Here is a 1299-nt window from a genome sequence, read left to right on the forward strand (position 1 = left end):
AATTGTTTTTTTTAAGTTATAAAAACCGCTCCCTATCCATAATCTCATATACTACTCCTTTGCCTGCTGCACCCCAAGCCCACCAAACAAACAATCCCACCAGGCACGCGATTTATAAACTCGGAGCCTATAGGGGTACCCGTTTACCAAGCCCCCAAGCGCACCAGCCCTATAATATCTTCAAATTAACTCATTTAAAAACAGAATGAGTTTAATTTTAAAACACGAACAACACAAATTCGAAGGAGACGGTTTCTTCTCAGCTCTATCATCTCTCATCCCAAAAGTAGCCAACTTTGTCTCAAACAACAAATCCCTCATTTCCTCAGAGGCGCAAGCTCTTGGATCTGTAGCAAAAGCAGGAGTAAATATAAGCGAAGCAGTGAAAAGATCTAACGAGTTGAAAGAATTACAACATATAAGAGAAATGCGAAATAAAAGATTAAAAAATAAAAAAGGCAGTGGTTTTAAAATTATTGGATAAAAATGTCAATGATAATTGCCCAAAACTTATTTCGGTTCTGACATTCAAAAATCATTAGATTCTCTTCCTGGATTTCCATGGGCAAAATACCCCGGAGAAAAACATCTTCCCGGTCATAATTACACTGGTCCAGGTACAAGGTTAGATCTACGATTAGACGAAAACGATAAACCCAAACCAGGAGAAGAACCCATCAATAGAATTGACGCTGCTGCACTTAAACACAATATTTCATACAGAAATAGACCTTAAACAACTAATAGATCATATTATTCCAGGTATGAATGAAGATGAATTAGCCGCATTAGAAACTAAACTTAATGATAATAGTGAAATAGTCGCTATTAAAAAACAATTACTCACTCTAGTAGATACAACTCAATTAAAAAATTTAAAATCATTAATATCTAAATTAGATGATAAGATAACAAACCAAAAAATAGACCTTAATCAATTAATAGATAATATTATTCCAGGTATAAGTGAAGATAAATTAGCCGCATTAGAAACCAAACTCAATGATAATAGTGAAATAGTCGCCATTCAACAACAATTAGACAATCTAGTAGATACAACTCAGTTACAAAGTTTAAGTTAATTAATATCTAATTTAGATGATAAGGTTACAAAACAAAAAAGAGATCTTGAACAATTAATAGAAACCAGGTATAAGTGAAGAAAAATTAACTGAATTAGAAATCAAACTCAATGATAATAGTGAAATAGATGCTATTAAACAACAACTTCTAAATGTAGTAGATAAAACTCAGTTACAAACTTTAAGTTCATTAATATTTAATTTAGATGATAAGATT

At 32.1% G+C, this 1299-nt stretch overlaps 1 protein-coding gene across 1 annotated transcript; it reads left to right on the top strand.

Moving 5' to 3' along the window:
• Window positions 1-205: 205 nt before the first annotated feature.
• Window positions 206-1082, top strand: LOTGIDRAFT_176737 (hypothetical protein; the record flags this gene model as incomplete). Its single annotated transcript, XM_009057007.1, has 2 exons — window positions 206-464; window positions 763-1082. 2 exons carry the CDS (start codon window positions 206-208, stop codon window positions 1080-1082), a joined length of 579 nt encoding a protein of 192 aa, XP_009055255.1.
• Window positions 1083-1299: the final 217 nt, after the last annotated feature.

Source organism: Lottia gigantea (genome assembly GCF_000327385.1).
Source record: "Lottia gigantea unplaced genomic scaffold LOTGIsca_2992, whole genome shotgun sequence".
NCBI lineage: Eukaryota > Metazoa > Mollusca > Gastropoda > Lottiidae > Lottia > Lottia gigantea.